Raw genomic sequence first — 13,705 nt, 5'->3', positions numbered from 1 at the left:
AAAGGGGGGGGGGGCAGGGCACATGTTGGTGGGGGTTGAGGGCACTTGTCAAAAGCAATAGGGAGAACCTTATCTCGGTTACCCTGATAATAGAAGTTTCCTTTGATAACAGGAGAGGAATTCTAGATTTGGTGGCTCTACTAAGCTTGTGCATGCCACTGATTAGGGGCACACATTGGTTTGGCAACAGAGGGTCTGTTAGCAAACAGTTCCTAGAAGCTAACCACTAACTGCCTGGGGTTAGGAAGAAACTTCCCCTGTGGATGTTAGTCCACTGCAAGGACTCTTGCAGCTTCTTCTGAAGCATCTGGTAGTGACCAATATTGGAGAGGGGATACTGGACTACATGGACCACTGAGCTGATCCGAATGCATAAAGCAATTCCTAATTTCTGGTCAGCAGGCATCAATGATTTGGCTCCGCTGAGCTAGGATTAGGGTGTAAACTACTGGGGAAAACACTGTTCATAAAACGAGATGTGTCAGGTTTTAGTAAAAATTCAGTTCTCTAAAAGCTGGAGTGAGACACGCTGCAGTTGTATTCTCCACCAGGAATAGTGGGATAAAAAAAAATCTCACTTGGCATTTACTCCCCAGAGACAATGGGCTTGTCTTCACTACCGGCGAGATCCACGCTGCTGCAATTGCAGCGGGTGTGGATTTAGCGGGTCTAGTGAAGACCTGCTATATCAATGGCAGAGTCAACTCTGGTACTATAGCTTCCCCAGAAGAGTAAGGTAAGTCGACCAGAGAGCGTCTCCCATCGATGCAACGCAGTGAAGACACCGGGGTAAGTCAACCTAAACTACGTAGCTGGAGTAGCGGAACTTAGGTTGACTTACCCCGGTAGTGAAGACAAGCCCAGTGACTCCTGAGGGTTTTAATTTGGACAAGAGCTCCCCCTTGTGTTCCAGTAAATGTAGTTTCTTTAAATACAGTATAACCTCAGAGTTACGAACACCTCAGGAATGGAGGTTGTTCATAACTCTGAACAAAACATTGACATAATACAGCTTTGAACTTTACTATGCAGAAGAAAAATGCTGCTTTTAACCATCTTAATTTAAATGAAACAAGCACAGAAACAGTTTCCTTATCTTGTCAAATCTTTTTTTTAAACTTTCCCTTTATTTTGTTTAGTAGTTTACATTTAATACAGTACTGTACTGTATCTACTTTGTGCGTGCGTGTGTGTGTGTGTGTGTCTCTCTCTCTCTCCTGCTGCCTCATTGTGTACTTCTGGTTCCAAATGAGGTGTGTGGTTGACCGCTCAGTTCGTAACTCTGGTGTTCGTAACTCTGAGGTTTTACTGTAAGTAGGAAACAGCGTTATAATACCACTGGTAAGTCTCGGAGAGAGCTACCCCTGCATAGCCCACTCTACCTGTGCAATGCAAGGGTCCCACAGTTTGTCATCATTAATGCCATGTGCAGTGCACTATCTGGGCCCAACTAGATGAACAGCAGATTGAGTATCAGCCTGGGTTGATTTTTCTTCATTTTGTTAAAAAAAAAATCATAGTTTGTTTTTTAAATGCACCAGTTATTAAAGGAACTAGACTGAAAGCCTTTGGGACTGAAGTCTGTTCAACACAAGGGGTCACAAAAGGGCTGGGAGTGGGCAGAGCCAGGCACAAATACGCTCGTGTACAGGGGGGAATTAAGATGTGCCAGGAAATGGGCTGACAGTTTACATCCTCCTGGAGCAAGAACATAAGGGAGAGAGTCACAATTCACAATGCTGTGCTCCTTGGGCAACACAACTACGTACAGCCCCTTTCTAAGGGCAGACAACCAAGTACCAGTCTAGCCCTTATACTGCAGCCTCCCTTCAGGGCAGCAACCTTGCCTTTTTTATATCTTAGCAGAAAATGATACACACTAGCAATATGAATAATAGAGCAGGATGATCTGTACTTCCTAACATTCTGCACTGTTGCAATGCACGTGTTAAAAGCACAAGTCAGAAAATTCTGTTATAGTCCCCAGAGTAACCATATCGTGGGCCATTTCATGCACACGCAGTAGTTTACTTGAATGTCTATGGTGTTAAGTTACATGCCATGTTATAGGTGTTGTAGGAACAATCAATTTGAATTTCCAATTAAAAAAAAAACAAATTAGAAAAAGAAAATTAGAAATTAGAAAAAGAAAAATTATCTGCGTTCAGAGGTACAGGTGGTCACCATTCCCATTTCGCATGCATTGGGCTCTGCTTCTTACAGAGCAAAAGACATTTAAAACAAGTGACATTGCAGAGCCCCAGAAAGGCCACCAAAAGGGCCAGTGACATTTGAAATAGCCCCCTTCCAACATCACGTTCAAATGGCAATGAAGGAAAGCCACGTGTTCTTACAAAAAAAAAAGCCAATTGGACTTGCATCTAAATCTAAATCCACATTTAAAACATCCTTGGGAAAGATGCCGTTTGAAACATGAGGGAAATCACAAGGACACTGTGGGAGAAAGACAAATGGGGTGGGGTGCGACGATAGAGGTAGGCATTACTGGCAGAGTGGAAAAGCAGGGAGAGCCAGAGCTGTCCAGGCCAGTTAAGTCTTGGGTGTATGCCAAAGAATCGTTCCACTAACATTCTGGAACACTCACAAGCTTGTACATAGTGGTGAGCCAGAAAGTCCTTTAGGACCTGGAAAGCAACAACAAAAATATTTTCACAAGCCCAGCTATTGACAGAGAGGATTGCCCTGATTCAGCTGACCAGTAGCCAACTGCAGAAGATGATAGTGCAAGTTTGCTGTCAATTTCACTAGCTCAGATGGCTGGCAGCTCCTACAAGTGGTCAGACTGTTGAAGCTGACAAAAAACATTATTTCTGTAAATCCAAGAGGGACTGAAAAAAAGGACATTCCTGATTTTCAGCTACACACAATGACCTTATTTATTTATAAATCAAAGTGTGGGGGGTTTATTCACATGATGGTGGACAGTACATGATCATGGTGGAGCAGCAACAGTTAAAAAAAACATTAATCTTGACACTTTAATTATAGGCAGAACTGGCAGCAATACCTACAGTTAAGCATGCCTATCACTTCCCATTGTTAGCTCCTGTTTTCAGTTGTTTGTAACTTTGCCAAACTTTAATAATTTGGGCTGAAATTTGCCACGGGTTTGTGCTTCAGGATGAATTTTTTGGAAAGTTACAGCACAAATGGTTGAGTCATTTCCAAGAACACGTTTAGGGAAAAACAGAATTTTTCATAACAGTTTTTTGTTTAGTATTTTATCCCACTGTTTTTTGAAGACTTCTAGTTCTTTCACATTTTGGGGCAGGAATATGGCATTTGGCAGGAGGAGAGTCCTAGAGCTTCCGGAGGTGCCTTTTGCTGTCCCCATGAAATTCCATCTAGATTTGGTCAGGTGATGAAATCTCCATTTACAAATGCTCAGTGGAGCTGTTTAGAGACTTGCTGCTAAAATCTCCAAACATTTTATCTGCACTGACCTATCTGCACTGAGCATGTTCCCCAGCATCACACAGCTTAAGCTCCAGATGTAATATGGCAGGAACAGCTGCCCCTTTAGTCTAAAACAGTGATTCTCAACCTATTTACCATTGTGGGCCACATATGCAGCTCTCTCTGTGTTATGTGGGCCGCATGTATACAAAATCTATACTCTGTGTATGTCTCTGAGAATGTCACATGGGCCGCAGCTGTGTGCTGATTGGGCAGCAAGCGGCCCGAGAACCATTGGTCTAAGGGATGAAATGCTGGGTTGGAAGCCAAGAGTAGACCAAGAATTCTAGTCTCAGCTGTTCTGATGGCTGTTAGTAATTCTGTGTACTTCACAGCCCTTATTATTGAGCAAGGCCTCCGACCCTCACCTTGGGAGTCAGACAAGCATATTTCCTTCAGTGAGGTAAGAGAGTTGGCACAGCTGGGTATAGACCCGTCTCACAATATGCAGACCCAAGTCCGGCCGATTACAGTACACCATTATCAAGGTGCTTGATCAAGGTTTAAGGCAGGTTTGCACCAGTGGAGTGACCTAAATTGATTTTAACATATCAGAGAACCTGATCTAGTCTGCAAATATTTCATGTAGATGTGCTACAGTGCTTTCTACCTACATATGAACATGCTGAGTTTAAGGAAAAATTGTTAAGAAACAGGAAACAGCAGTTAAGCAATAGTTGTAGGGAACAGTATCTTCTCAGAGTGCAGAGAGGTTAACAGTAGTTCATATAATTGGGACCAGTGTTAAGACAATGTGAAGTAAAAAAAATGAAGCAAATTCTGCTTTCAATTACACTGGTAAAACGCAAAGTAAATCAGTTTACGTGAACAGAATTATTCTAGATTTATGCGGACATAAATGACGGAAGAATCTAGACCCATTATTTAAAAAAGTAAGCTTCTTCATCTGATACTCAAACATATTAGAGAGACAAGGTTGGTGATGTAATATATTTTATTGAACCAATTTCTACTGGTGAAAGAGACAAGCTTTCGAGCTATCCAGAGCTCTTCCTCAGGTCTGCTCCGTGTAGCTCGAAAGCTTGTCTCTTTCACCAACAGAAGTTGGTCCAATAAAAGGTATTACCTTACGCACTTTGTCTCTCTAACATCCTGGGACTGACCTAGCTACAACAACACTGCATACTCAAAACATATTACATTATTAAGATGGAAATAGGTGTGTGTAAGTTTTATGGAGTTTACATTTGCATAGCACTGAGCCAAAGCAATGAAAATACCATAGACTAGTTGGCTTCATGCTTATTCATAATTAGTTTCTGGCAAATTTCACTTCCAGATACTTTGCCTACTAAGGCCCCAATCGAGCCAAGCACTTGAATATGTGCTCAACTTTAAATGCTTGAGTGGTCCACTATCTTCAATGGAAGCTTAAAATTTAGCACATGCTTAAATGTTTCGCTGGACTGAAGCTAGAGTCCATATGACAGCACTATGACTGTACAGAGGAAACAGTGGAATTAAGAACAGGAGTACTTGTGGCACCTTAGAGACTAACAAATTTATTAGAGCATAAGCTTTCGTGGGCTACAACCCACTTCTTCGGATGCATATAGAGTGAAACATATATATAGTTTCACTCTATATACATCCGAAGAAGTGGGTTGTAGCCCACGAAAGCTTATGCTCTAATAAATTTGTTAGTCTCTAAGGTGCCACAAGTACTCCTGTTCTTTTTGCGGATACAGACTAACACGGCTGCTACTCTGAAACCAGTGGAATTAACTATACGTAGTTTTCCGTTGTGTTTGTGTGGGTCTTTTATACAGCAACAGAAGAGCAAAAAGAGCATTAAAAAACAAAAGAGAGGAAAATGTGACTTTTGAACAATAAAAATTGGCAGGAGGATCAGGGATGGGTGTAGAGCTTGACACTACTTTTAACTCTCACACACAAGATTTCAAAGTGATGTGTCCTTTTAATATTCAATTTGATGGAAACTTACTTTTACAAGTCTAAATATGTTGTCTGAACTAGCTGACAGTGACTGTCTATTTTTTCTGTTTAACAACATCAAGGACATTGCCAGTGCTATGAGACCAAACCTGCCAACACACACACGCGCGAGTAGTCTTTAATCACAGAAGCAGCTTCGCTGAAGTCAATGGTGCTATTCACATAAGCAGAAGGTTTGCAAAATCAGGTACTTTAGTATTATTCTTTACTCATGTTAGAGTAGCTCTAATCAGGCTCAGTGCCCCATTCGTTAGGCACCACACAACATTCATAAATGGCAATAAATGCCCTGAATAATTAATAAGAGTGAGTTGTTTCTCTCAGTAAACATTTATGTAGAATTGAAAGAAAGTTCAGATGGATTTAAATACACTGGGGGACTGAGCAGCAGAATGGCTAATGAAATTTTACATGGCTGATGTAATTCTCATTGCCAATATCAGTCTAAACATCTAATGTATCAGATGGACTCAGAAACTGTGGGCTTCTCAGAGGAAACAGGCTTGGGAGTCCTCATGGACATAGCTTGATGAAGCGCTCCCAGAGTGCAGCAGGAAAGCAAAGCGATGCTCAGATGCACCACGGAAAAAAGATTCAGAATCTGTAATCCTGAATGTTAAAATCCTTGAATGGCTCATGAAGATTTTATATGTTGTTTTGATACTATTATTCTTTTCCTTCTGTCTACTGGGTGTACGCAGAGCTCTTTACTATAACATAATAAATAATGATACTAAAGAAATACAAAGTATCTTCCACTGAGATTCCCAAAGTGATTCACAAATGTTAAAAAATTAGGCTCAAACCTACAAAGAGCTACGCACATGCTTAACTTTAAACTGTGCGTAGTTCCTAGTTCCACTTAGCCCAACAGAACCAGTCAAGTGAAGCTGGTGTCTTTGCAGGATTGAGGTCTTACTCCTCACAATCAGGGATTTCCCGTGTACACCCTCCTAAACTCCCCCATCCGCCCCGCCCAGCTACATGCAGTGTCAACTAGTTACATCATTGCAGTGTTGCCAGTTTAGTCATTTTCTAACTTCCCCCCATAGGGTGACCAGACAGCAAATGTGAAAAATCGGGACGGGGGTGGGGGTAATAGGAGCCTATATAAGAAAAAGACCCAAAAATCGGGACTGTCCCTATAAGTCGGAACATCTGGTCACCCTATCCCCCCCTCAAATTCAAACACCCCCTCTAATTTCAGTTCCTGGGGAAGACTCTGCTCACAATACACATGTGATGAAGCTGAAATATTATTCTATTCCGCAGATAAGGTAACTGAATCACAGAAAAGTAAAGTGAACTTTCCAAAGGTTATACAGAAATAGATCTTCTAAATCACACTTTTCCTGTACACAAGATCATCCTTCCCTGCATATGGGGCCAGATTATCAGCAAGTGTATATCACCATAGCTTCAAAGGAACTGCTCCAATTTATGCCAGTGAATCTGGCCCTCTCTCTTTCCCAGATTGCGCATTCCAATATATAGTGCAGTGTGTACTGTGCTTAAATTTCAATAAAGTTATATATTGTAAGAGATATAAAAAAAGGCTATATAACAATGGAAAACACCCTCACTGGAATCCAGTGACCAATCAGGCTACTTCAATTTGTGAAAGACTTAGCGGAGAATAAAAGATGGATAAAGATGGACAAAACTTTGGTATGGAACTTACATGTGCAAAGAGGTTACAAGAACTCAAAATGTCTAGCCTAAAACCCTCAAGCATGTGTCCTTGTAAGGTTACAGCCCCATACCAGTTAATTCTGAACAGCGCAAAGTGTTTGTTATTAAGGAGACTGTACTGAAGAATCTTAAAGACAGATTTTGCAAAGAGCCTCAGAGGGAATAAAGTAAACTATGGCACCTTAGCCCAATATTTGTGCTGACCAGCAGCCATGTTCCCTTGTCCCATGAACCTGTTATATCTCACAAGCTAAGCAGAGGTGGGCTAGGTCAGTATTTGGATGAGAGATACCTAAAAGGAAATGTAGGTGCTATGGGGAAGTAACAATTTCAATTCAGCAGGTGGCAACCTCCCCTTTAAATCAATATCGAAGTGATACCACAATATGGGATTAGACAGCTCTGTATTGCTCTGGTGCCATCCTTCAGATGAGACGTCAAACCAAAGCTCTGACCGCTCATGGTCATGAAAGAAACAGGGCATCCTATTATAAGAGCAAGCACTGCTGTCCTGGCTGAAATTCCGAACTCAGGTAACTACACTCTACCTATCTAGAATGTCTTCTGTTGTTCCAATCGGACATGGTACTTTACTTTGTTTTCTACCTTAAATTGTTGTGTAGTTATTGTGTGTTGTTAAGCAACAGCCATGATGCACCCAAACAATGGCTTCATTTCAGTGGTGGAATAAGTAATTCCTACATCTCTTATCTACCTCACAGGGGAGTTGTGAGGCTAAATTTGTGAAGTGCTTGAGGTCCTCTGAAGACAGTCAAAAACAAAGTACTATTAAGATTAGTACAATCTGTTGAATGTGCTGTCAGCTCATACTCCCTAGTCTGGCACCTTTTCCTATCAGCAGCTTTCTTGATCCAACAAACAGTTACACTCCCATTTCATTCAAAATAAGGTCACTACTATCTATTTATATAGCTGCTAACTCCACTTCATGTAGTGTGGTTACCATAGCTCCCATATCCAACCTGGAAAAGCTCTTTATTCTTTGTATGGATTTTTTCCAAAAAGCTATGGCAGGTCAGAGGTGAGGGCCATCACAGAGGCATGGGGAAGGGCTGGTTTCTTTCCATTTTATTTTGTAACAATATTGCTTACACCTTGCCCACTCCTTCCCCCTGGCAAGTTATTTTTTGTTTGTTTGTTTGTTTTTTACTCCACTTGAACATTGACATTACAGCTGTTTCACAACTTCCATTCATGAGAAAAGAAAAAAAGGAAAATAGAAAAAGGGACAAAGCTGTCTGGTTTCCGACATTCCGTGGGGAAAGGAGGGAGAACACTGCAAATGCAACTAACATATGTAAAAAAGAAATAGTTCAGGATGTTAATCTGCAGTAATTGACACTACTTGGTTGGGGGAGGAGGAAATGCTCAAGACTGGCATAGGATAAAAGCATTTTTAGATCCATCAAAGACAATTTACACTTTTAAGATTGCTAACACGCTCTGGAGTTGGAAACATATGCTTGTTCCCATGTTCTTTTGCAAATCACTGCTTTATCTTTAAAAAAACAAACAAACAAAAATACACACACACCATGAACTCAAAGTAACAACAGTCATACTTCTATAGAAAATATGCCCAGTACGTCCCTAGCATTAATGTCTTAAACTAGTTATAATGCACTTATTGCTGTGAAATTAGAAGTCAGTATGTGTTATTGTTTTAGTGCCCGGTTCAAAAAACAGTACTGGGTATAGTATAAACAGTGTGCCTGGTGGTAAGTATTTGCAGAGGCAGGCCCGTAAAAGCATTTTATTCCTGAAAGTTGTCAGCACCCTTCAGCACCAAACACCCTTCATATATCAAATTCTGCACTCGGACACAACGCGCAATGCAATGCCCTGTTGAAACAAACTGACAGCTTACTCTCATGTATCTCAGGATAGTACTTGGCCTTTGGTACATGCGTGCTATTCCTAAAAACCAAACTGCTGTCAACATCAAAACAAGATGTTCTAATAAAACCAAACACACACATGCACACACACACTTCTGCTTGGTTGGGAAGAATCAGAGGGGACTGAAACTATTTTTTCAATATAGGAAATAAAACTTACTAAACCAACTCAGCTCTAACAAAAAAGACTGTTTCAATAAAACATCCCTTTTATGCATGAAACAATGCTGGCTACATAGAATAGCACAATTTATTGTCCAAACAAGGTCCAGAATAGTTTATTACATTTGTTACTTCTCTGAGGTGCATAAAATTCAAAGCCTACCCAAGCTGCAACTTCAGCAAAGAATTAACACACTACTGAACAAGTTGACTTCCATAGTCACACCAAGTTCTGAGAGCAGAAAGTACAGGTAGGAGCTCTAAGGGCATAAATTATTCTCCGAGAAATAGCACTTCCCAGTAGTACTGTTACATTGGAAATTAATTTTATTTTCTTCTTCAATTTGACTTTTTGATACTGTAGCCAAGGGGAACTCGGCTACACACTTGTTCATTTTATATTTATATAGATGTCAATCAAAAAGGGGGAAAAAGCTGTCTTTCAAGATCCTTTGTTCATTGGAACGTGCCCTATTCTGACCCAACAGAGGAGAAGCACACTTCCCTTAATAATACACTTGGAAATTTAACTCTGCCCTTCACCACATCCCACATCTTCCCCTGAACCTTTCAGAGTGATCTTCAGCCCAACAAACCATTCCACAATCTTTAAGTGAAATATTAATGCAACTGAACATCTTACCATTGCATTCAAGTCTGCAGAAAATGACCTCAAGTCAGGAATGAAATGCACAGAAAATACTTGCACGGGTGTATCGTAAGCTAAATTAACAGTAACCATGTTATATTTTCATCATGTAAATGGCCTTGTGTGATAGATCAGGGTTAATGATAATAATACCTAGCTCTTATACAGAACTTTTCATCTGTAGATCTCAAAGCATTTTACAAAGGAGGTCAGTGTCAACAGCCCCATGTCACAGATGAGGAAGCTGCAGCACACAGAATTAACATGACTTGCCCAAGATCACACACCAGGCCAGTGGCAGAGCCAGGAGTAGAACTCCGGAGTCCCAGCCCAGAGTGTTACATATAATTCATAATCATAGAATCATAGGACTGGAAGGGACCATCTAGTCCAGTCCCCTGCACGCATGGCAGGACCAAGTATTATCCAGACCATTCCTGACAAGTATTTGTCTAACCTGCTCTTAAAAATCTCCAATGATGGAGATTCCACAACCTCCCTAGGCAATTTATTCCAGTGCTTAACCACCCTGACAGTTAGGAAGTTTTTCCTAATGTCCAAACTAAACCTCCCTTGCAGCAATTTAAGCCCACTGATTCTTGTCCTATCCTCAGAGGTTAAGAACAATTCTTCTTCCTTCTCCTTGTAACAGTTTTCAAGTACATAAAAGGTTGTTATGTCCCTTCTCGGTCTGCTCTTTTCCAGACTAAACAAATCCAATTTTTTCAATCTTCCCTCATAGGTCATGTTTTCTAGACTTTTAATCATTTTTGTTGCTCTTCTCTGGACTTTTTCCAATTTGTCCACATCTTTCCTGAAATGTGGCACCCAGAACTGGACACACACAATACTCCAGTTGAGGCCTAATCAGCGTGGAGTAGAGCGGAATAATTACTTCTTGTGTCTTACTTACAACACTCCTGCGAATACATCCCAGAATGATGTTCACTTTTTTTGCAGCGTTACACTGTTGACTCATATTTAGCTTGTGGTCCACTATAATCCCCAGATCCCTTTCCACAGTACTCCTTCCTAGGCAGTCATTTCCCATTTTCCCATTCATATTTCACATTGTGGAGCCTCAGGGCTGTTTTAACTTATGCTGGCAATAACGGACTACTAGGGGTCATTCTGAGTGTCTGGGATTGCTGGAACGCCATGCTCTCTGGCACATTCACTCATACCCCAGCATGCCCCTAAGATGGGGAGAGATGGGGTGACACGAGGAGCAGGGGAATATAGGGCTGGTTATACCAGTTTTACTCCAGCCACGGATTCCCATATGCAAGGGGAACCCCTTACTGTCTGTTTAAGCCAGCTTTCTGCTTCCTTTGCACTGCCAAGGTAATGGGAATGGTACACAGCTAAGAATCCTGTCCATTGTCTCTGACATGGTGGCTGGTTGAAAGGGTCAGAGGGGAGAAAGGTAACTCTCTAGAAACAGAAAGTTGTTCTTCATTGTAACTAAACCCAACTGATGCCTATCCAGTCTAGTTGTTGTTGAATGTCAGATTAGATATGCCATGAATATTCTTTTTGTTGTTGTTGTCACGGGATTTTCAGTCTCCATTCTTATTAAAAGATAGATTCATTCATTATTATTATTTGAATTTTTGACTGTTTGGAGATAAAGCCGCTGTGGTACATCCTGGAAGGAAAAGCAACCTTCTGACTTCTTGTAGAGCTATTGTTTCTCCAAGACTATTTGAGAACACTCATTTTAGGCAGCCCTGTAATGAATATAATCCAGATCCTGGCTGTGGTCAGTAACAGCACAGGAAAAGTTGACTGAGTGGTGGTAGGAATAAGGGATCTCACATTTTACTTTCCCCTTGAAAAGCAGATTTGCATGCATCTGACATTAGAAAACATGAAGGTCAAGATTTTCAGAAGTAACTAGGGATTTCGGGTACCTCCATTTTTGGATGCCTAGCATGAGGCACCTTCGAGAAGTGGGAGCTCAGCATTTTGTGAAAACGAGGCCTCTTAAATGTGCAATAAGTTGAGCACCCAAAATCAATAGTCACTTTTGAAAATATTAGAACAAAAACAAAGGAGCTACATTAGAACTAAGAGTCATTTTTTAATCAGTTTAGGATGTTTTGGATCCGTCTCCTTCCCATTTTCTGCACTGCTAAATCTTCTGCAAAGCTGCAGAATAGTGAACACTGATATATAATTGGCCTTCAGTGGTACAAGAAACTAGAGCATTATTTTCTTGCTATTTATATTTCCATTCAATTTATCTTTCAAGACAGGGATGTGATTTAAATGATACCCCCCTAAAGTAGACCGGACAGGAGAAGCTGCTACTCTCTGTAAAGAAGGTGGATTTGTAGTGCTTCCAGGCCCACATATGCATGCTTAGGACTGTCTATAAGGTTCAAAGGTGATAATAAACAAGATCATGTACTCAAAACAATTACTTACTGCGATTTTCCACAAGATCAAGAGCAACATTAGTAGCAATATCCATCCCAGTGTTTATGTATGACTGGCAGTTTTTCAGAGACGATAGAGAAGAATCCACACAGTTGAACGAAATCACTGAACCCCCAGGCATCTTGAAATAATTACCTTGGAAATAACAGAAAAGGGGTTTTAGAGATAAAGTGTTTGGAAAAAGAAATAGAAGTACAAATAACCAACTGAGAGTCCCAACAGCTCTGATTACATGTTGAAGAGCGAGGGTGAAATCCTGGCCCCACTGAAGTCATTGGAAGCTTTGTAATTGACTCCAGTAGAGCCAGAATTTCACCCCAGGTATACCAAACATCTACGGTGCAATGCCGAACAGCACTACACTGCAGAAAGTGGCTTGTGGCTTTCACATTCTCATGCACACTGTTTCACTGAAGGTAAAATGCCCACTGATTATAAGGGCTGTTTTGACAAACAGGCAGCCCTCAGAAGAAACAAACCAACAATTGTCACTTATATAGAGACCATCAAACAAAGGACACGACTCTGTCCCAAGAATGTATTCACCAGTAAAATTACCCAATTCCTACACTGAAAAAGAGTGATGTGTCTATATTACCAAAAAGTTCACAAAATTAACAGTCAGTGCCAGTAGCACATTGTGGCTGCTGATAGAGTCACACAAGAGTAATATCAAGTTTTTGCCACCCAATGAACTTCTTTATTTGCATTGCCATAGTTACTGCAGCTCTACCACCAGCAGCCTAGCTCTTTCGCTGCCTTCCCTCTGTTGGTACATTGGCTGCCACATAAGCTCCTAAGTGACTTTTCCCACCTGTAATGGGATTGCTTGCTCCTACAGTTATGCTCCATTGCTCGTCTATATTTTAGTCGTCTGTTTTCCAACCTGAAAAGCTCCAGTCTTTTTAATCTCGCCTCATACGGAAGCTGTTCCATACCCCTAATCATTTTTATTGTCCTTTTTTGTACCTTTTCCAATTCTAATATATCTTTTTTGAGATGGGGCGACCAGATCTGCATGCAGTATTCAAGTTGTGGGTATGCCATGGATTTATATAGAAGCATTATGATATTTTTTTCTTATTATTAAGGGTAAGATTTTGTCACAGAAATTTTTCATCAAAGTCACAGACAGATCACAGGCAATAAACAGGAGTACTTGTGGAACCTTAGAGACAAGTACTCCTGTTCTTTTTGCGGATACAGACTAACACAGCTGCTACTCTGAAACCAGGCAATAAACAAAAATTCACGGAAGCCCATGACCTGTCCATAGGGGAGGGGAACCGGACAGTCCAAGCCCCACCAGGAGGGCAGGGGTGGCTGAGAGCTGCTCCAGCCCTGCCAAAGCCGAAGACGTCTCGGAGGTCCATTAAAGTCACGGAAC

General features: G+C 41.0%; 1 protein-coding gene across 1 annotated transcript in view; it reads right to left on the bottom strand.

The window, feature by feature from the left end:
- The window catches only part of NSMCE2 (NSE2 (MMS21) homolog, SMC5-SMC6 complex SUMO ligase), a 171,532-nt gene that overhangs the window by 155,657 nt on the left and 2,170 nt on the right, over nucleotides 1–13,705 (bottom strand). Inside the window, exon 2 of the mRNA XM_024192589.2 lies at nucleotides 12,307–12,453. Coding sequence (XP_024048357.1) covers nucleotides 12,307–12,439 — 133 coding nt within the window. The 5' untranslated portion in view covers nucleotides 12,440–12,453. The remainder of the gene's footprint in view (nucleotides 1–12,306; nucleotides 12,454–13,705) is intronic.

Source organism: Terrapene carolina, unplaced genomic scaffold (assembly GCF_002925995.2).
Source record: "Terrapene carolina triunguis isolate 2854851 unplaced genomic scaffold, T_m_triunguis-2.0 Scaffold58, whole genome shotgun sequence".
NCBI lineage: Eukaryota > Metazoa > Chordata > Testudines > Emydidae > Terrapene > Terrapene triunguis.
This window is presented reverse-complemented; position numbering and strand designations above follow the sequence as displayed.